This window comes from Cyprinus carpio, chromosome A10 (genome assembly GCF_018340385.1).
Source record: "Cyprinus carpio isolate SPL01 chromosome A10, ASM1834038v1, whole genome shotgun sequence".
Classification (NCBI taxonomy): Eukaryota; Metazoa; Chordata; class Actinopteri; order Cypriniformes; family Cyprinidae; genus Cyprinus; species Cyprinus carpio.
This window is the reverse complement of record NC_056581.1, coordinates 5979208-6001383: the sequence shown is the minus strand read 5'-3', so window position 1 is coordinate 6001383 and position 22176 is coordinate 5979208. Positions and strand designations below refer to the sequence as shown.

Below are 22176 nucleotides of genomic sequence, written 5' to 3'. Positions count from 1 at the left end.
GATCCCATTTTGAGGGTGAAAACTAGGGGGGTTCTTCATCACCTGTGAGTGGCCCACTGTTTGATCATGTGATTGGACCAAAACAGGATGTTTTTTGCCTCCTAGCTCAATCTAGATAGTGCAGAGCTAGCGTGTGCACATTTGGTTTCACGAAATGCCCCAAATACTTCCAAAATGAACTTAAAGGGGGTGTTAGAACATCCAGAACAGGAAAAGAGATACAGAAAATTATAAACGAGAGAAAGAAAAAAAAAGGGGCCTGACATGAGAAGTTTATCACTTATGCTTCTCAACCTGGAAAGGCTAAATAAAGGAATCATAAAAGAGGGAAGAAAGATGGCTGAAAAAGCAGAAAGGGGCAGCAGGGGCTTCTTCGTAAAAAAAAAACTGCAACCTTCTCCCTAATCCACCTGGGTCATGCCTGAGGCATCAGATCTGTGTTCAAATGGAGCCTGCAGAGGGAGCTGTCAGTCTTTTCCCAATGTAGACCCTGTTTTAGAAATGAAAAAGTCAAACACTTCATATGCGGAATATTACACTGTTGTTAAGCTACATAGTAATCAGGGGTGTGTGAATTGTCTCTGTGGTGTAATATGAACGCTGTTAAGGTGTGGTCACATTTACTGATGTTCTGCAAATTTTTTTCACAACAGTTTTGAGTTTGCCACGGAAAACTAGCAGAAACTGCCTGCTTTGAAAGTGACTTCTGTGTGTGTGGTGCTTCATACATCACTGATACAATGATAACAGTAAATATTTTTCATATGTATATTTTTAGATGTAGTTATTTCACGGTTATATTTGAAGTTTTGCTTCCATTTTATGTGCGAATTTCCCAGGCGCTCTTGAAAGCAACATAAACTACATATGTGTGAAGTGTGTTTGTGTTTTAAGGTGTATCTACCCGAGGCCCAGGACCAGGATGTGGGACAGAAGCAGTGAGGGGATGAACACTTTGAGGAACTCAGCAGAGAAGATGCCTCCTTTCTTCATGGCTCCTGTCTTCCTCATGCTGAGAGTCACTGAACGCCGCGGGTGCCGGAAATGAAACTCCCTGTCAGAAAGATAAATCCACCCGTCATCACCAACAGCCTGCCTGCAGACTTTGACTCCAGCCAGAAAAACAAACAAAAAAACTAACTAACTCAATAAAAAAAACACTATAGGTGTGTCACAAAACCTAGTGAGCTCCCTATCTACATTACTTGTTAGGGCACCTCTCCTCTCCCACTTCATTTCCTGTCATGATAATGTATAAATTTAGTAAAAATGACTAAAAGGCATAATAAATATATAATTTCACTCAGCATTTGTGCCTGCTAATGTGTTTTGGTGCTCATTAGTGTTTTGAAGTGTTAGCCTAGCGACATGCTAATGCTGACATGAACCGATGACGGTTAGTGCTATTCATTTGCTGCACATAAGTGACCTTTACAGAGTGCTCATTAGTGTTTAAAAGTGTTAGCCTAGCGACATGCTAATGATGGCATAAACTGATGACGGTTAGTGCTATTCATTTGCTGTACACAAGTGACCTTGACAGAGTGCTCAGTGTTAGCTTAGCAACATGCTAATGTCTGAATCAGCTATTAACACAGTGCTATTAGCTGCTTGTATGAGAGTGACAGTTGCAACAATCTATATGTAGAGCATATAAAATCACATTTTTTGTGTCAAGATGCTGTCTATTTAGACAAACATTAATTAGCTCACTAGCTTTTGACTGATGCTTGAAAAATCTCGCTTGATCATGGCCTGTGGAAATATCTGTATGCAACAGGGTTATTACAGTTAAAAAAAATGTTAACTGGAAAACAAACAAACAAAAACTAGCAAGCTAGTTGTCAAGACAAAATTTCTCATTTTCATTTAGTTAACTGGATGTACTAAATCTTACATTCAAAAATTGATTTAAAAACATGTACAAAAACAGTATTATTAAAATGAAAATGGGCATATAAAATTATATATTAATACAAACTATAACAGTATCTGAAAGACACTAAATAACATTGTATGCGAGTCCTCACTGGTGCTTACTTAGGTGGAATATTCTCTGGTCTACTTGACCAGTCTGCCACCCGGTCTGAATCCTTCATTAAGATGTCATCATCTCTGATCTTCTCCATGACTTCCTCCTGAGTGGACACAGACACACACCCAGACACAAGCTCAGACAGGTAATGAAGAGAAGCCAGAGTGCGTTCCATAAATAAGATGATCCACAACATTCTCAAGAGGAAGTACCTGACTGTCCCTCCTCATGTCCACGTCGAAAATGATCTGGCCTTCATCCTGAGGACTGTGAGGTCGAGGAGGGCTGTGGGAGAGAGCAGTTATGTTAATCTGCGGTCATCACTTCTCACTGGAGCTTGCGTTACGACTATGGTTTATAAAGTTTTAAACATGGATATTTTTAATACAAAAACGCATCGATTCACTTCAGAAGGTCTTTATTAACCCCCAGAGGTCGTGTGGGGCACTTTTTATGATGGATGGACGCAGTTTATTTTTTACTTCTATTGGATTATTGAATATTACCACACATTCACTGCAATTATAAAGCTTGGAAAAGCCAGGACATTTTTTAAAAATAACTCCAATTGTATTTGTCTGAAAGAAGGAAGTCATATACATCTAGGATGGCTTGAGAGTGAGTAAAATCGTGGGGTAATTTTCATTTTTGGCTGAACTATCCCTTTAAGAATTGTCATTAAAATGGCTTAATTTTCATTCTGTTTCTCACACAAACTTTTGTATGACGATTTTAATGAAAATCTGTTGCAATTTTGTCCTTTTAGGGCAACATAAATGACCAATCACTTTCATTGTATGGAAAAAAGAAGCAGCTTGGACATTCTGCCAAACATCTCCTTTTGTGTTTCATAGTACAAAGAAAGTCATACAGGTTTGGAACGACATAGTTTTCATTTTTGTGTGAACTCTGCAGTGTTTGAGAGAGCATTAGTCTGTGTCCATATATTTGAGATGAAACACTGTATTCCTACAGAAAACATCCAGATTAATATGACTATGAGTTTGAGTGAGAAAGGGTTATTATGGCCGTATCCTATCAGCATGAGGTCAGTGTGACCGCATGTAATTTGGTAAGGATGTTTATAGCACTGCTCTTTATCTATGAGGTCATTAAACTCAAGCTGTGAACTCAGGTGACATTTGCAGATGATATGCATACAGTACATGTGGACTATCTACAACATCTTAATAATACCACTCAGTTCTCATTCATGCTTGCTTGATTTGTTAGGTGAGTGCTTAATGAGAGAATTTTTATTTTGTGGCATTAATATGACATTAATATAATATTCAGACTTGGCCTTTGCTAGGTTTGATTTGTTAGGGTGGGTGCATAATGAGAGAAATTAATTTTGTGGCATTAATATGACATAAATATGGTGTCTACCTGTCGCATGAGGAGTTACTGCGGCTGGATTCATGCTGGGCATCTAGCAGGATTTTTTCCATGTCTCCATTGTGGATGGAAGATGATGAAGGAACGTGTTCAAGCCCCCCCACAATCCCAACATCCTCCTCTACTACCTGGGCTAGAGGGGCACTCAGGCCGGAGGAAGACAGAGAGGCGGCATTTCTGTTCATCTCCAGCTCTACCCATGACCCTAAACAAGATCATAAAACAATCACAACAAATCATACATACATTAAAGCTTATAATATTTAAATCAAGCTTATAATGTTTCATTATTTTTTATTTTTAATAAAATGTTTTTAGTTTACCAAATCACACAGAACCTAATATTTTGATTCAAAAGACTTCAAAAGGAATTTAGAAATCATACTTTGCTCAAAGATAAAGCCATTAAGATTTTTTTTCCCCCATTGTGACGTTGTGTGAAAAAAAAATATATATATTTTTATTACTGTAATGCAAAAAAGTAGCAATATATTATTTACAGTGTATAGTATTTATTGAATGGTGCTCACAGTAAAAGACAATGAATAAAAAGAATAAAGGCATGGTGTAATGACCAAAGACGCCCATCTGACGCAGGACAAACATCAAAAAGCAAGAACACAAGCAAGAACATGTCCTATGGGATTGACCTATTGTTGTCATTTTTAAATAAATGTTTTTTTTTTTTTTTTTTTTTTAAATCAGCTTTATTTTTTATCAGAGGTCACAGTGTTTATAGTGCAGATCATTTCAATATTTGCTACTAACATTATAATCAAACTCTGAAAAGTCATGTGTAGGTGACAAAAAGGTGCTTTTCTTTTAAACTTTCTATTCATCAGAATATCCTGAAAAAGGCATACCATGGTTTCCACAGAAATTATAAGAGCATAACTGTTTTCAGCACTGATAATATTAAGAAATGTTTATTAAGCATCAAAGCTGCCTATCAGAATGATTTCTGAAGGATCATGTGACACTGAAGACTGGAGTAATGATGCTGAAAATTGAACTATGCATCACAGGGATAAATTACATTTTTAAATATATTCAAATAGAAAAGAGTTATTTTAAATTGAAATAATATTTCACACTATTACTGTTTATTACTGTGTTTTTGATCCAATAAATGTAACCTTGGTCAAAGCTTGGACTTCTATATAAAAACTCAAGACAAAATTGACACATTTGAATGTGATTTTTTAAATTAAAATAATAATAATAATAATAATAATAATAATAATAATAATAATAATAATAATAATAATAATAATAATAATAATAATAATATACACAAAAAAAATCAATATTGATTTCAATTACAAAAGCAAATAAGGTTGTTTATGGATTATGGTAAAGACAATCTGAATAAAATAAATACTGCAATGCAAATAAATCTGAATAGTTATAAAAGCACACTTAATTTCATTTACACAATATCTGATTTTGGAGTGAATGTGACCTTTAAATGATATTGCATCCACTATGAACCAAGGCAGACGGTGACAGACACCGTTGGTGGTCTGGCTTAACTTCTATTTACTGTGTGGTGAAAGGGCAGTAAATGCCTCCCTCTCAGACTCATTACAAGCTCACTGATATACGAGTCCCACCTGACCTGACCGCCGCGTGCTCTATGTGAGTCTGAGCAGGGACACACTCCCTGAGCGCATGGCCTGATCAACACAAACACACAGACTCCTTTCATCCATGAGTCAGGGAAGAGCATGGTTAAGCTTTCTGTGTTCCCCTTTCACCCACATCTGCTGTGCTGTCTCATCAGAAAGTCTGTTATTGCACAGTCAGTCCTCTGTTTACCACCGGCTTAACCAGCGCACACTGCTGACCAACCATGAGCTAAGTATAAACCGAATGCCTCAAGAGCCACTTCCAGGCAAACAAAGCGAGGAAGACAAAGAAGGTCCACATGACATCCTTGGATTGAGCAAACATAGATCATGTGACATGGTCCGTGTGAACTCAGCTGTGCTAGAGACGACTGACCTTTGTCTCAAGCCACTGACACAAACAATGTTGCTATAGCAGCGGGCAAGCTGAACATTCTGGCCAACGGTGGAACATTACCTTGGCTGTCATCGGGAAACTATATAGAGATCAAAGATTAGATGACAGTATTACAGCGGCTCATTTAAGAAACACTAAAGCATCACTTCTGCAAAGTGATCAATGTGTGGCTCTGTTACAAGACAAATTTTAGTCATACAAATTTTAGTCATTCTTTTATTTTCAATGAAGATTATTATTACATATTCACTATAATATTGTATTATTATAGAAATAATAAAGTTTGGAATCGGTAAGATTGTTTTTTTTTTTTTTTAAGGAAGCCTCTTTTGATTTTACATCATTTATTCAAATCACGTCAAATCTTATACACACATACACACACACACACACACACACACACAATATATGTATATATATATATATATATATATATATTATATATATATATATATTTAAAAGCCATAAATATATATTAACTAATTGACCACTGTTACATTACACTTTTTATACCTGAATAGAAAAGTAATTGTAGCTAATTAACATTATATTTAAAAGCCATAATTTAAAAGCCATAACCAAACTACATTTGTTTATTCAGAACATTACTAAGAGTTTTTAAGTAAAACAAGTTAAAAACAAAATCGCCACTAAAATGCATGTGTTTGTTCTGTTCGTCCATCTGTTCTTTTGATTTTATGGAAGAAATATGACCGGACATGTTCTTGACTGGTTTTGAGAGATTCATCCTATTAGATCTTTGGCTGTGGGCAAAGTCTCTTCACACGTCCTCCAGCTAGCAGTCATCATGTCTAGTACACAGCCAGACGTGTCCAAATTGTTAAACAAACACTGTAAAGCTGAGCCCACATTTGCCCATCTGTTACACTAACACAACCTGGCCGACATTAAGATGTCATTTCACACTTCCAAGGCAGTTTCTTTCAGTTTCACTAGTTTTCAGCAGTGAATGACAGAGAAAAACTGCGGTCATCACATCACTGCACTGAGATCTGGCCAAGGATGTCTGCCTCATCTGTGAGAAACCAAGAGTTTTAGGAGATAATTGGGCCGTGGTGCTGATGATACAGTTTCAGCACAGTGAATAAAAAGAGGAAATACAATGGCTTCAAACCAGGGTTATGTGCAGTGTGAAAAGCCATTGTGCAGCTAGGAATAAGTGTTATTTTAGTATCACTGATATATACTTTTATGTCAATATTTTAAATTAATATATATATTTTTTATTTTGTTTACAGATGAAACGGAACCTTCACGTGAAGCCCTGAACAGGTCAGTGATGTTGCAACATTTTGACTGCTTCTTCTGGTCCGCTCCCTCTCCCTCATCGAGTCCCGTGCATCGGTTCTGTTCGGAATTTTCGGAACCGCTTGACGGAAGCGCGGAACGACGTGAGCGGATTCATAGCGCAGCGCTGCCAGTCACTAACCGATTTATGATTTATTCGCGATATATTGTCGAATGACAAAATCGGAATGATCAATTTGGTACATAGTTCAATATTTATCGGAGTATGAACATGTAATGAGTTCAAAATAAAACAAATTAATAAAAAAAAAATTAAAAACAAAAACGAGCAGCGGGCAAATCAGTCGCTACGCCACCGATTCTCCCGATTGCCAGAGTCCAGGCCTGCTTTCAGCCAATCATCAATGCTCACTGGATCACTACTAATTAATATTCATGACTCAAGCCTTTATCATCATAGTACAATCTATGAACTGGTGTCCTGAACTAGGGGCTGTGACAGGACTAGTAGTGAACGCTTAACTAGCTTTGGTCACAGCGCGCACGTAGCTCACTCAGAGGTACATTAATATTTAGTTGTTGACACTGTATGTCAGTTTAAGTACACTGCCCAAAATTAGTGGTCTTTAATATTTTAAATAGCGAGACTTCGCTGTCTGCTCTTTGCATTTCAGAAAGCATAGCAGGAATTTCCAGATTTATTAGTCTCCTGTAACTTTGCGCATCTTTGGGAATTCCTAATGTTATACTAAACTAACTAATGTTATAATAAAAAATTGTAGGCTATATTTAATGACGAATGAACTGATGTGGATTTAAAACAGTAGGCTGACAAATGTTTTTAGCAAATCCACACACGCACATTTGTTTGCAGCCTCGCAGTTCACACAAAGACTTTATTTGCTGCCACATGCCATGCGTTACATCTCAAACAAATATGAATAAAACACTTTTTCTTTGAGCCACTTCTCATAAACACACCGGAGAAACAAATGTATGTGTTTACATATTTATTAAAACGAATTAAAATGGGGTTTCTAGCATCCACAATCTCCATTTTCGAGTTGCTCTAGTTCTCGCCTTGTTGACATCGGCTTTGGCCAGCCTACTGAAAACGTATAATCAAACTATTGGTTTAGGTTAAAGTCAATCACTTTTTAAGACCCGCCTCCACACACAATCTCAACAGCCATTGGACAAAAAGCTTTGTCAACAATCATGACGCAATTTTATTACCGCAAACCCCGCCCTCCCTATGTCACAGAAATTTTGACTGGAACTAAAAAAAGGCATTTTACATTAAGTGAAATAATTAAAAGTATCAAAAAACACCAATACAGACAATCCAAAGGCTTCTCTAACAGATTTGATAGATGTCAGAACAATACAGCGAGGTGCTCCGGCTGTACATACCGTTTAATCCAGGCTCCCCGTTGTTGTCTGCTGGAGCAGCAGCGTCGGACATCGTGGCTCTGTGTTGGGCGGCTTGCATAAGACTGTCACTGCACGATCACACTCTGCGCGCTCACGCGTGACGGAGCCCGATCACTAATCACACGCTCTGTGAAGGGGGGCTTTTAAATGCGTTAATAACTGCTTTTGTGGCTGACCTCAGAACGGTTATGGGAGCGCAGATTTCCTGCAGCGCTAAAATGACGCAAATTGGCTAATATCTGATAACAAAGACACTAATATTTACGTAATGGACTCAAAGGACTGTTTCTCTAAAAAAACGCAAGTGAATTATGAACACAGTTCTCTGTCAATAACTAATAAAGCCCATTTAACATTTATTTCTTAAACAAACTAGCATTTATTGCTGTTGCTGATAACTTTTTAATTACTTGCAAGACATTAATAATGATCACAATTTTTTCAATTTCATTAGTAAGTTTCCATTAGATGTGTGTATTCTTTTGCTCACCATAGCTATACTTTTTCTATTAGATAGACTAGTCACTAAAGTGTTTTTTCTTCCCATCACTGATACTGGTAACAAATTGCAAATTTTAGCCATTTGATATTTGTATGCATCTGTGGTTCAGAAATCAACTGTTCTTAGTATATACTGCAATTGTTGCTAATTGCATTAGTTAGTACTTATCTTTTAGTTACTAATAACTACTTAACTCTTAACTTATTTTAAAACCATTCGACCAGACCACGAGACTACACACTTGATGACTGTAGGAACGATTTCACAGTGACACTGATCTCACAGACACTCACAAGATCACACGTGAGTAGAGAAGAAAAAAAATAAGGGAACAATCAATTTTGTCAGCTGACTCTCCAGCATGCGTTCTGTTTCACAGTGAAAAACAGAGTATAGAAAAGAATACGGGTGATGTTCTCTGCTTTCAAGGCATGTTTGTGGCTGGCTGCCAGGTTTCAGCTACAGAAACACGCAACATCCGGTAGGTGCCGCTTGCTCGTTCTCATTGGCTATTGCGGGTATGACGTCATAGGCAGCCCGATAAAGAGTGTAATATCAAACAGTTTGATATTTACCGATTTGATTTTGGCGACGCTCCATCTCGATCGGGAGCAGTAAATAAATCGCAATGACATCACACAATGGAAGATTTTTTGGACAAAACAAAATAACTTGCGACAAGAAGCTGAATCGGAAAAAGTTTGACAGATGACAAAGTCACACGGATCCGCAAAAACAACGTGTAAACGCACCCTACTACATGGATTTTTTTTTTTTGTTTTAGTGAAATTAGTACCAGTGACAAAACGGAAATGGTAAAACAGCTTGCCATACATCCCTGGCATGTTAAGGTCTCATTATGTGGGGATATTTCTGGCCTTCATGCTTTTTTTTTTCAGTATTAAAAAGATCTGATCAATGTTGTTGATCTATTATGAGCTTATAGTCTAAATTCCCCCTAACACTATTAAAATAATTATTTTACTTGGTAAATGCACGCTACGGAATTAATTTTTTGTGAAATTAGTACCAGTGACAAATTGGAAATGCTAAAACAAATTTGCCATACATTTCTGGCATGTAAAGGTCTCATTATGTGGGGAATATTGCTCTGCCTTCATGCTTTTTTTTTACAGTATTAAAAAGATCTGATCATGTTGTTGATCTATTATGAGCTTATAGTCTAAATGCCCCCTAACACGTATTAAAATAATTATTTACTTGGTAAAATGCACGCTACGGAATAATTTTTTGTGTGAAATTAGTACCAGTGACAAATTGGAAATGGGGGCTAAAACAATTTGCCAATACATTTCTGGCATGTAAAGGTCTCATTATGTGGGCAATATTTCCTGCCTTCACCCATGCTTTTTTTTTTTTTTGTTTTGTTCGTTTTCGTCTCAACTATGAAAAGATCCCGATCAATGTTGTGTGATCTATCGGGAGCTTAGTACATCACAAAGAGGACATTTGGCACAAAAATGCTGAAGCGACACTTAACATTCTCCCATTTATCCAATTGGTCATACTGCAGAACATCCCTTATGGTTCTCAAAATCCTTTAATATCCTATATTAGTTTGACAACACTAATGCTTTTCCGTTTTGTAACTAGGTCAAATGCTTTGCATATTCAAAGACGACACAACTCCCATTTAAGTGTTTTTTTTTCCGTTTATAAATCCACATTTTGATAGCATATCATCTCTATAATCTTCTCGCAATTTGTAACTCTTGAGAGAGAGAGAGAGTGTAAGACAGAAATCGGCATGATCACAAAGGAAAATAAACCCTGTAAGGCGAATGACTCTTACATGAGTGAGCGTCCAACTGGGAGTGTATGTGCTTGAACAAGTGTAGATGTTACACTCACGGACAGCAAAAAAAAAAAAAAAAAACAGGAAAAGCTCTTTGGCCCAATGTGATGGTGGGTATGGAGTGTGTAGATATCGGAAAAGAAACAGCCGAAACCGTTTGTGGCTGTACTGGAGTGTAACGGGACAGTGATGAAATGTAATGAGTAGAGAACAAAAAAAAAAAAAAAAATTAACATTAAAAAATTCTAACAAATTTAAAACAACTAACAACTTGGCAGTTTCTCTGATAAGATTAAAAAACAATTACAATGGCACAAAAAAACATATGGAGGAATTAAAAGGACACGGGGGACACATCCACATGAGTTCAAGATTTAGTTTTTATACAGACCCCTTGACATAAAACAAAACCAAAAAAAAAAAAAAACATATGGGTTGAAATCTGTCACGAGATTGCCGCCCATTTCATCCCCTGGGCATCAGACTTGTGGGTAAGGGAAAAGGACGGAGGGTAGCGAGACAGGTTGGTCACACATCACCAGAGCAAGGCGCGCGGTCATGGGTGCCACACAGAGGCCGAAGCCAGGTTGCGCTCATTCTCTCAGACCAGTCTGAACCAGTTTACCTCAGTATTGGCAGCCACTAGTTGGCTCGCCCAGTTCATTCTGTCCTGGGAGTCAATGCCAAGGTTGGGTTATGGGGTGAATGATGGTGGCTGTCACAGAAATTGATTTTTGCTAGGTCTCTTTTTTTTTTTTCCATTCTTCACATAGAGAGAGAGGTTCAGAGGTTTCCTTTCCCCAGGATGACCGTATTAGTTCACTTTTTGTTCCTGGAAGATCGTAGAGGTTGTTGGTGGGTATGCCACGGCGATGATATTTTTTCCCCTGCGGGTGCCAGGCGGTGTGTAGGATCTTCTTGTTGAAGTCCAGGCTGTCCACGCTGATCTCACCTCCTTCTTTTCCCGCTTGCGCCTGCGCAAACCCTACGAGCTTTCAGCACTTGCCGGCGGGCTTGCAGCTCTCCGTGCGCCGCTAAGAAAAAAGCCTCCAGGGTGGACGTCCCCGCCGCTGGGTGCGGGTCCGTATCCAACATTCGGAGAATTTTGTTGTAGTGATCCATCAATCCCACACTGGTACAAAAGAATAGTTTTATTCTCATATATATATCAGTTATTCAGGGGGACAATACTTGAATCTGCTACAGTTAATAAACCCTCACTATAAAAGATAATGGGAAGTTTAATCAGGGATGAAACCGATATTTGGATTTTTGAAGAATGGAAGATTGGAAGAATGACCGGACTGCTAAACGTGAATCTTATCTCTATCACAGCCTGAGCACATGGTGATTTACTCATCTTATCTGCAAAGACATATTGGCATATTTTTTCCATATCAGGCCGATGACGATATTTGCATTTTAAACCATTATTGGCCGATTCGGATAACGTCCCGATAATATTGTGCATCCCCTAAGTATAAAACGATTAAAATAAAGTGTGTGTGTGTGTGTAGGTATGGGGTCTTATATCTGCTATTACTTAAAATCAGATTGTGACCAAATCTCAAGTACTTGTAATTAGAGTAAACTACTTTTTGAAATACGTCGTAACTCAGACTACAGTTACTTTTTTATGGATTACATGATTACATATTATTTACACAATGGTAATAAGTTGTTCACAATTAATTGATTCTCCTAAATTGTTCCTTCTTTAACGTTTATATTTTTTGCCTAATAAACCTGCCGCTTATTATTTTCGTTCGTGATTCTTCGAGTTTTTCCTGTGGAGAGGGAGAGGGGTGTCAGAATCGCCCGCTCAGAAGAGACATCAGTAACATGATAATGAAAAATAGCGGGGAAAGCAGCCTTTAATCACTGAATGTACCATAGAATCATTTAATTTTTAAAGAAAGTCACGGGGAAAATGTCACTGGTTCAGTGTAAGATCTCCCTACCACGGATTAATTTGCTCGTCCACGGAAACTCTTTGACCTAGCCAAAGTTATTGCTGGGAATTTCATGTTCCTTTAATACATTTTTTGTAATGTTGATTTTTCTTCACTGTTACTACCTTATGCACTTCAAGGCCCCGTCCACACGGAGACGCATTTCGCTGTATATGCATACATTTTGTATCGTATAGGTGTTTCGTCCACACGCATCCAGCGTTTTGGGAGAGTGAAACCTATATTTTTTAAACCGGGTCCCAGAGTGGATAAATTTGAAAATGCCGGCTTTGCGTTTTCGTGTGGACAGTGAATCCGTATATATTTTCTGAAACGATGACGTCATAAGCACACGTCTCGCCCCTAGTCAAACACTGCTACGTCACGTAAGAGCAACAAAAACATGAACAAACACTGAACAATTGTCTTATAAATTAACATTAACACAAATTAATAAATGTATTGTTCCATGTTCGTTTGTATACCGAGCGCAAGGTTTATGCGCATAGTCCATGTCTTCTCTGTTTTTTAGTGTGTCTCTGTGGCCAGGATTACAGCGCCAAATGCTGGTCTGGCATGTATACTACATCGGTTTGTGTGTCTTTTCCCTCATTGTTACTACGCACTTAAAATGTTTTGAGATGGATAGAAATGTCATTGCTGTGTGAATGTCTTTTTCAGAATTCATGTTTGCAATGTAGCTATTGTTTGATGTTTTTCATTGATACGGTCATATACACTTCTAGTGTTTTTTTTTTTTAATTTAATATTTGACATGGCAGGGATATTGCTGTTAATTTCATGTTTTTCAACATTGTTTTTTGTAATGTAGCTGTTGTCTAAATTTACTTAATTCTAAGTAAATATGCTTTAAATCATAAGATGTGATTTTGTTTTATTCAGTGTTACTAGCAAACACTTACAGCAGCAGGTACATTAGTGTTAGTATTTTTTTACTATTAAAACTTTCCATACATTGCACTTCTTCTTCAAAAAGAAGGTATTGTGGCTCTTGTTGGTGAGTTAAATATATTTTTTTGGAATATATATATATATTTTTGATATCTGTCAAAATAGCACAAGATTAGGCTAATTCATTATATTTGATATCAATAAAGGGTTAGCACAAATGTATCTAAAATGTAACCAAAAAGTATCAGATGACGTTACCAAAATGGTGTAATCTAAGAGATTCGATTACGGACTACAAATGTTGTCATGTAATCTGTAATCAGTAACTGATTACAATTCATCTAAGTAATCTACCAAGCTCTGTATATATGAAATCTAATGAGACTGTTTTAGGTAATTTTTCCATTAAAATACTGATAGATGTACAGTTTTTGGAAGTGAACAATTAAAAAAATTCTTATAATTGACTGCGAAAAAGAAACGGTAAACTGGACATTCCCAGAATCCCATCTTATATTTGATGGTTTTTCATTGAAACAAGTGTCATCTTTCATTTTTTTTCTCATCAATTATGTACGTTAGGGTTTTGTTACATCTTATGTTGTTAATGTTATTTGCATTATTCTAGTGTCAAGTTTGTTACCACGGTGATGTTTTGTAGTTTGTTTTGTTGTATGACATTGTGCACCTTCTATATATTATTATTTACCTCAAGCTTGTTGAAAATCTATTGTTAAACTTTAATTTCTTTTTTGGAAGTGACAAATTGTGTTTTGCAAAGTTTTTCTGCTTTAGTATTTGTAGTTATTTTCACTCCTTATGTTTCTATGATATACTGAAAAACAAAAGATAAGCATAACATAAGTTTTAACAGTTTTTTTTTTTTGGCAAAAATATATAAAGAGTCAATATTTACAGTGTTGACCCTTGTTATTCATAAACTCTGCAATTAGCTTTGGCATGCTGGAAATTAGCTTCTGGGCCAAAACCGGACTGAATGGCATCCATTCTCTTATTTGTTTTCGGAGTTGATCACAATTTGTGGCCCTTCTGCTTGTCCACTCGCCTTTTGAGCACTGACCACAGGTTCTATTTTTGGATGAGATCCAAAATTTCAATGTATGATTTTTCGAGCCACTTCTTTATTATCACTGTTTTTTTTTTGACATGGTGCTCCATCATGCTGGAAAATGCACGGCTCACTCACCAAAGTGCTCATGGATCGTTGGAAGAACTCGCTCTTGCAGGACGTTTTGATACCATTCTTTATTCCTGCCAGTGTTTTTGGGCAGAATTATGAGAGAGCCCACTCCCTTGGTTAAAAAGCTACCCCACACCATGGATGGTCTCAGGATGCTTCACTGTTGGCACAACACAGGACCTGTTCACCTTTTCTTCCTCCGTACAATCAATTTTCCAGATGTCCCAAACAGTCAGAAAGGAGCTTCATCAGAGAAAATAACTTTGCACCAGTCTTCTGCTGTCCAATCTTTGTACGTCCTGCAGAGATTTCAGTCTGTCCTTGATGTTTTTTCTTGGAGAGAAGTGGCTTCTTTGTTGCCCTTCTTGGCCGTTGTCCAAAAGTCTTGGCCTCACTCTGCCTGCAGATTCTCTCACAGAAATCTGCTGCCACTCCTGAGCAAGCTCTGCACACTACTCGAGACATAATTCTGTAACAGACTCCTCAGAAGGAGACGTTCTGGTGATTGCTGGACACTATGGGACGTCGTGAAGACTTCTTCACAGCAGTTTTAACATCTCCTCTTCAATTTCTTGACGATCCGGTAAATGGTTCTTTCAGGTGCAATATTTTTTTGTAGCAATTTCCTTGCATGTGAGGCCATTTTGATGCAAAGCGAAGATGGGTGCACATTTACTTTGGACGTAACCATTGTTAACATTCACACTCTAAATGTGCTGCTGATATGATATGATGATGATTTTTTGGCCAATGAAAATCTTACTAATACAAAATCTAAATCACCTGACTATAACACATTCAAACATTAACATTTGGCCAATGAAGCTTTTGTCAATTAATGTTAGCTGGTCATTTTGTGTCCACGAACAAAAAACACTTTTGTGTGTGTGTGAAAAAAGTTAATTTTTGGCCAATGAAGCTTTTAGCAATTATTTAAAATGAATCTGAACACTCTACACATATAATCTAGAAACCAATGTGAATGAACACCACAACAGCTTAAGCAGCAAACTTTGCAATACACAAAACTTTCGGGCCATGACTGAAGGCTAAGGGAAAATTGCAGATTTCTAAGAATGGGGAAAGTGTGGCTGGCTAGTAGTCCAATTATAGCCCTGATTGTTGTTAGTAACTAATTTAGTAGAGGAGGAGTGTGTTTCAGCAGAACTGACATGTCTTCATGACATGCTAACCCAATCTTCCACTGCCCCTGACCGGCATCCAGTCTGTCTGAGAGTGATTAGAGGTTCCCCCCTCCAGATAAGAGCCAGTCTGGGCCCCAACGGAGAGTCACGCAGGCCCGGTACTACTGCTCTAAATGTTGACTGCCACCTTACACTAACTGACCTGATGGTCTAAACAGAAAATACGCGCTTTATTACAGAAGTACCTACAATAACTCATACTTCATCTTGTGACTACACCACTGCTGTTTAACACTGCTTCTAAAATTTACCCTGCTGCATTTTTCTCAAAACATGCTAACAAAACATTAAAGCTAACTTGATAGAACCGGAAACATGTCTGTACTCCGTAAAACTAGTTACTAGCTAAAAGGATGAATTCCCATATTTTAATGCAGTTACAGTATATCAACCTATCATTGTATGCAGTTAACTATACATCTCTCAGACAAATTAGCTGTTATAACTACCATTCAAAAGTTTAGGGTTGGTAAGATGTTTTATCTTGTTTTACCATTAGTTTTACCAGAGTCAGAGTCACATGATTCTTCAGAAATCATTCTAATATGCTGATTTGCTGCTCAAGAAACAGCTGTGCTGCTTAATATTTTTTGGAAACTGTGATTCATTTTACTCTGATTCTTTGATGAATAAAAAGTTCAAAAGAACAGCAGTACATTTTTTCTTCTTCTTAAAGTTATGGAGCCCATTTTTTTGTTGTTTTTACTATAATTCATAGCAGTTTGCAAGAGGACAGTTTAGAAGAATTATTGTTATTGCTCCATCCCATAACAACAACAACAAAAAATGATGTAGCATTTTGATGAAAAATAGTACTTTGCAACTGGAAGAACAAGAAAGCAGGATTTTTCCCCTGCTGATAAATGTAGTCAGCAGTGTCGCTGCTTCCAGACACACTTGTAGACCCATATTTTGCTGACACTTTTATAGGAGCGGAGAGTATTTAAGCTAACAGTACTTTAAAGTGTTTAACATTTAAAGCACCGATATACTCAAAACGAACTTCTATTTGTTCTTTTGTTTAGGGGGAAAACGAAGTCCAAAATACGTGAGCAGCCAGTATAACTGTAATCCAACATCCCGACGCTGCCCACTCTGATATGAAAGCAACGTTTTAATGAATGTGCAAATATGTGCTGCACGCTTTCCTCTCAGTATCAAAATAAACAACAAAAAACTGGGAGAACAGCGCACACCTCCTATGACGTAATCATCACGGACCAATGTTAGTACGAAGGTGTTTTGCAGCTGGGGACAAACTGTTTTGTCCGAAAGTTCGCTTTTGGCAAGCGCGTTTCAAAATCTCATAAAACTAACACAAAAGGGAACTTCGTTTTGGCTGAATTTTGTTCGAAATGACGTCACATCAGTTCGTTCTTCGATTGTCGCTTGAAGTATATCGGGGCCTTAAGGACACTCTTCTATTATGGAAATGATATAATCAGGATTTTTTTAAGCTCAAAGACTTAAGATTTTTTTTTAAGACGGGCACAAATAAAAATTCGTATCTTATGAGCGCAGTAGGGCAATGTCTATGGTAACATTTGAATCTGTAAAATGACTATAAAAAGAATGATTACCATTCAAATACAGCATTTCACAAAAAACAGAGTTTTTATAAAAATGATAACTTCACATTTCAGCCTTTAAAAAGAGTCAAAAGTATAAATTATTATTAGTGCTGTCAATCTATTAAAAAACACATTTTCTTCTGAAATTTATCGTATTTAATCCCACCTAACCTTAAAGCTTTTAAATATATATTTTACATTGCAGTGATTTCAAATTCAGTCTTCAAATTCACGTAGAAACAAAGACAGTATATATTTGCAATATTTGTTTAGTGGTATCATTTTTTATGACTGAAGGTGAGTATCACTGATACCAATACTTCTGATGTCTGTATGAAATAATTTTTTCCCCCTAATATTTAACCACTGATTACTCAAGGACAGTTTTGAAAACCACTGCACCAGCAGGCAACACCTAACTTTGAAACGTTCAGCGCTCATGTTGCCATATTTAATGAAATCATCACTTTTTGAAGTTTATTCGTCACATTAAGCAATACCGCAATTCTTGTCTTTCCGTCCCCACATTTAAGACCTCTTGAAATCATAATTAAGACTTTGCTTGTACCATTTAAGACTTAATATGGCCTTAAATTTGATACAACTTAATTTAAGGACCTGCGGAAACCCTGATGATACAGTCTAGCAAGGGGTCTAACCTGTCATTTCCGTTCCAGCAGCATTCGAATTTGTCAAAGATGCAGTCATTCTCATAGAGAGAGCACAACTTACTCCTGAGGTACTCGTGAACCTGCGGAAGACAAACACAAAACACTCTGATCTCCAGTAATACATTTTGCTGCTGTGTCGGAGGCAATGAATCAACCTGATGCTCACGTACAGCAAAATCAATTTATATTTATCACACTAAACATATTCAATACATTCAATGGTAAAAACAGTTGGCTGTGTGATGAATGACTAGAAAGTATGTGTGCTTGTGTGTATACACATATAAACACACACACAGAGCTTGACATTAACTTTTTGTCTCACCAGCCACTGAGTCTAGAGGCTTTCCAAAATTACTAGCCTCTCAGCATTTTCACTGGACACAATTTGTTGTTGGGAAATAACGTTTTTTATGATTAAAGTTGACTTCTGCATACTACATTTTACTTAAACTGATTTCCAGGTCATTTTTTCCCTATATAAGGGAATTTTTTTCTAACCTTATTAAATGTTTGAGTAATCTTTTATATGAAATTCTTACATTTCATTAATAATCTCAGTTAATAATATAATGAGACACTACAGGGCTGTTACCAATCAAATGAAATCAGCATCAACAAAATTGATCTTTCCACTGCATAAGAAACGGAAGGCAGCTGAAGTCAATGGCATTTAGATGCATTTACACAGTGTTTCATGAAGCTGAAATGTAGCATGAATGCATTTTAGACTGCAAAATTACAACTGCATAAATAAAGCAATATGAAGCAAGTGCCTTCTTTATGAATGGGCTATAATCATTGACTCAGTTCACACTGTGATCTTGGTTTGGAATTTTTAACCAAAACCAAATACTATGACAATATGTGTGTCTAAAACGCATGTCATTTTTAATATTAACTACTCGTTTGAACACTTGTATAAAATTAATTGTCTAATTTGCAATCGAAAAACTGTACCACTCTTGGTCATGTCACATTGCTTAACTAGGCTATATCATATGTTATAAATATAAAAGCTACGTTTTTTACCACACTATGATTCTTCTGTGTGCAGTTGTGTTCATTTTGTTTTGATTTCTCCACGATATTCTCTCATATACAGACAGGCTGCGTGAGCCTCAAGTGACGCGACATTGTTATTGCCAATGCATTATCCATAATGAATCGCTGTTTACAATGAATGTAACAAAACCAGAATCACTCGCCGAAATTTCAGCGCTTACCTAGTTTTTTAATGAAATAAAATACTATAAATTAAACAAAAACAAAAACTGCCAGTAGATGGTGGAAAATGTCTTAATGAGTAAGTCATTTAGCCATTCATTCAGCAGCTGATTCATTCAGGAATGACGGTAAAAGGTTTATGAATGGGCCATTAAATCACTGGTTCACCCGATTTGTTTAAAACACGCAGATTTCATTCAGAAATGCGTTTAAACTTGGAGACGCACAACAACCATGCTGTGGCTTTATAGGTAATATATCATTGGAAAAACTGAGCAAAAACAAGATCGCTGTAGTAGCTACTTATCCCATTTATGAACCAAACTGGTATGTCTCAACGGGTCGATTCTCCATGTTGAGGGTCCCAGATTTTGACGGACAGGTAGTCTCGGGTCATCATGTAGCGGCCATTGTGACTGAACTTCACGTCTGAGATGGAGGAAAGATTTCAGAAAAGAAAACGCAGAGCGGTTGCTGGGGTCCTCATGGCTCCTCGAACACTATAGAAAGAGGAGGAGAAAGCAACGTGCTTGTACAAACCCACCTTTATACGACTAACACATTGACATCACAGTATATGTCGATTTAGAAAAACGAACCCGGCAAGCTCATGAGGAAAACTCAAGCTTAGTTGGCTTAAGTGGCCTAGAATGGCTCATATAACTCACATTTAGAGTGCTTGTCACAAAGTGCTGATGCACGCATGTCACCACAGGCGGATAGTGCCTTTGCTGCTGCTGTAGACAAACGTGTTACATTGGTGAGGGTGGAACTCTGCGGCTGTAATCACATCCGTCAGCTCCTCCATGTTGGCTGGTTTTATGTCCACAATGTCTGATGCGGAGTTAAAGCCCACAGAACACTTGCTGACCTGACACAGAGAGATTTCAACATGGACATTCACAACCCAATATCAACACAACACCCAACAAACAATTGCTTTTAACCCTCCTCTACAGGTGCTGGTCATATAATTAGAATATCATCAACAAAGTTGATTTATTTCACTAATTCCATTTCAAAAAGTGAAACTGGTTATATTATATTCATTCATTACAACACAGACTGATATCTTTCACCTTTTTATTCTTTTAATTTTTGATGATTATAACCGACAAATAAGGAAAATCCCAAATTCAGTATCTCAGGAAAATTCGAATATAACTTAAGACCAATACATAAGAAAGGATTTTTAGAAATCTTGGCCAACTGAAAAGTATGAACATGAAAAGTATGAGCATGGTACAGCACTCAATACTTAGTTTGGGGCTCCTTTTGCCTGAATAACTGCAGCAATGCGGCGTTGGCATGGATAGTCGATCAGTCTGTGGCACTACTCAGGTGTTATGAGAGCCCCAGGTTTGCTCTGATAGTGGCCTTCAGCTCTTCTGCGATTCTTGGGTCGGCATTCGCATCTCCTCCTCTTCCCCCAAACCCCAATACCCCACTAGATTATCTATGGGGTTAAGGTCAGGCGAGTTTGCTGGCCAATTAAGAACAGGGATACTATAGTCCTTAAACCAGGTACTGGGTAGCTTTTGGCACTGTGTGACGGGTGCCAAGTCCGTGGAAATGAAAATTCTTGCATCTCCATAAAGTTGGTCAGCAGGCAGGGACAGCATGATGTGCTCTAAAATTCCTTGTATACGGCTGCGTTGACTGGACCTCTCTTCCTCCCATGACTCTGGGACCGGATTTCCAAAGGAAAATGGAAAAATTACTTTCATCAGAGCACATAACTTTGGACCACTCAGCAGCAGTTCCAGTCCTTTTTGTCTCTTTAGCCCAGGCGAGATGCTTCTGACACTGTCTGCTTGTTCAAGAGTGGCTTGACCACAAGGAATGCGACAGCGTGAAACCCATGTCTTGCATATGTCTTTGTTGTAGTGGTTCTTGAAGCACTGACTCCAGCTGCCAAGTCCACTCATTTGTGAATCTCCCCCACATTTTGAATGGGTTTTGTTTTCACATTCCTCTCGGATAAGGTGCGGTTATCCCTATTGCTGGACAATTTTTTCTATCAAATCTTTTCCTTACACTTCAACTCTCTATTAATGTGCTTTGGACAACAGGAGCTCTGTGACACAACCCAGCCTACTTTTGCAATGACCTTTTGTGTCTTGCCCTCCTTGTGACAAGGGTGTCAATGGTACGTCTTTTGGACAAACTGTCAAGTCAGCAGTCTTCCCCAGAAATTGTGTAGCCTACAGAACTTAGGACTGAGGAGGGACCCATTTAAAGGCCTTTTGTAGGTGTTTTTTGAGTTAATTAGCTGATCTAGAGTGTGGCACCAGGTGTCTTTCAATATTGAACCTTTTCAAAATTTTCTGGAGATACTGAATTTGGGATTTTCCTTAGTTGTCGGTTATAATTTTTCATCAAAATTAAGAAGAAATAACATTTGAAATATATCAAGTCTGTGGTGTAATGAAATGAATATAACATACAAGTTTCACTTTTTGAAGGCAATTAGTGAAATACATTTGTGATGATATTCTAATTATTCAAGACCAGCACCCTGTGATTGTCCTCCAAAAATAATACCATTTCACTTTAGAGGATACTAAAGCCTGCGATCTGTGATCCTTCTAAGTGCCACAGGTTGATGCGCAGGGTCGTCTGCAGACAGATTAAGTGGGGGGGGTTATTCATTGGCACTGTTGACTGAGATGGAGTTGATGTGGTAGGTGTGGGCGTTGGCAAAAGGGGGGGGGGGGGAACCCGTTTTTTCCGCGGACTGGCTCCACCATGAGTCATAGGCTAATATGGCACACTCGCACACAAGTTCCCCATGCTTATTTGCCCATTCAGATGTTTTTCTTGAATAATATAACAGTTATGGGAGAGCAAAAAAAACATAAAAGGAGAGGAAATACCCAACACCCTTTCAAGTTTGGGTTTGTTGTACTTTTTTTCTTAGACAAAGGATGCATTAATGATCAAAAAGGGACTTTTATA

At 37.6% G+C, this 22176-nt stretch overlaps 1 protein-coding gene across 1 annotated transcript; it reads right to left on the bottom strand.

Moving 5' to 3' along the window:
* Positions 1–436: 436 nt before the first annotated feature.
* Positions 437–8352, bottom strand: LOC122146411 (BCL2/adenovirus E1B 19 kDa protein-interacting protein 3-like). Its single transcript, XM_042764864.1, has 6 exons — positions 8141–8352; positions 3425–3638; positions 2248–2320; positions 2041–2138; positions 905–1054; positions 437–490 (listed from the first exon to the last, which is right to left on the bottom strand). Exons 1-6 carry the CDS (start codon positions 8217–8219, stop codon positions 442–444), a joined length of 663 nt encoding a protein of 220 aa, XP_042620798.1. The 5' UTR covers positions 8220–8352; the 3' UTR covers positions 437–441.
* Positions 8353–22176: the final 13824 nt, after the last annotated feature.

Bases quoted from the DNA above. Each gene is read 5' to 3' on its own strand.
- LOC122146411 (XM_042764864.1), bottom strand. From the start codon at position 8,219: ATGCAAGCCGCCCAACACAGAGCCACGATGTCCGACGCTGCTGCTCCA. The intron at 3,639-8,140 runs GTATGTACAGCC...GATCTTGTTTAG, and splicing joins CGGGGAGCCTGGATTAAACG to GGTCATGGGTAGAGCTGGAG. The intron at 2,139-2,247 runs GTACTTCCTCTT...GTGTCCACTCAG, and splicing joins ACATGAGGAGGGACAGTCAG to GAGGAAGTCATGGAGAAGAT.